Below are 592 nucleotides of genomic sequence, written 5' to 3'. Positions count from 1 at the left end.
CACCCCTGGCCGCTATCCGACGCCCTTTCTTCCCAGCTACGAGGGCTCCCACTGGGCTAGGGTGCCCGGCCGGGGTCCCAGCTCTGCAGAGCGCAATCGGAAGACGGTCGCGCACTGGAAAGAAGGAGCGAGACGTTTTGGCATCTCTCACCGCTCCAGCCTGGCTGCTCCGCTGGGACTAGGAGCTTTCGGTCTCTAGACCTAACTCCCCTGCTTCCGCGCAGTTGCGCTGGTTCCCAAGCTCGCCCCTCCGGGTCGCAGCAACACCATCACCCCCGGGCACGCCCCGCCACAGACTGCCCCGCGCGCCCTTCACCTGTCGGCGGCGCCACTCCCACGGGCTACTAGAGACGCCTGACAACTTGGCGAGGCCGGGGCCATCCGTGTCTCTCCGGCGCGGAGGCCCCAGCACAGCTCGGACCCTCCGGGCTACCCGCTGCTTCTTCAGACAGTGCAGACCGAGCACCGAGCGTCTGCAGCTCGAGTCCTGCAAATCCGCCTCCTCTCTCCTCCAGCGGCGCAGGACCCGGAGACTTTCCCTCCCGGTGCCTCTGGGCTACAGCCGCCGCCGAACTCCAGCGGGGCAGCCTCT

The 592-nt window shown here is 68.1% G+C and overlaps 1 protein-coding gene across 1 annotated transcript in view; it reads right to left on the bottom strand.

The window, feature by feature from the left end:
* Window positions 1-592, bottom strand: part of LYPD1 (LY6/PLAUR domain containing 1) — a 37982-nt gene that overhangs the window by 35964 nt on the left and 1426 nt on the right. The window contains exon 2 of the mRNA XM_014546144.1: window positions 152-229. Within this exon, the coding sequence (XP_014401630.1) occupies window positions 152-229 (78 nt within the window). The remainder of the gene's footprint in view (window positions 1-151; window positions 230-592) is intronic.

The sequence above is a fragment of the Myotis brandtii genome, unplaced genomic scaffold (assembly GCF_000412655.1).
Source record: "Myotis brandtii unplaced genomic scaffold, ASM41265v1 scaffold431, whole genome shotgun sequence".
NCBI lineage: Eukaryota > Metazoa > Chordata > Mammalia > Chiroptera > Vespertilionidae > Myotis > Myotis brandtii.
This window is presented reverse-complemented; position numbering and strand designations above follow the sequence as displayed.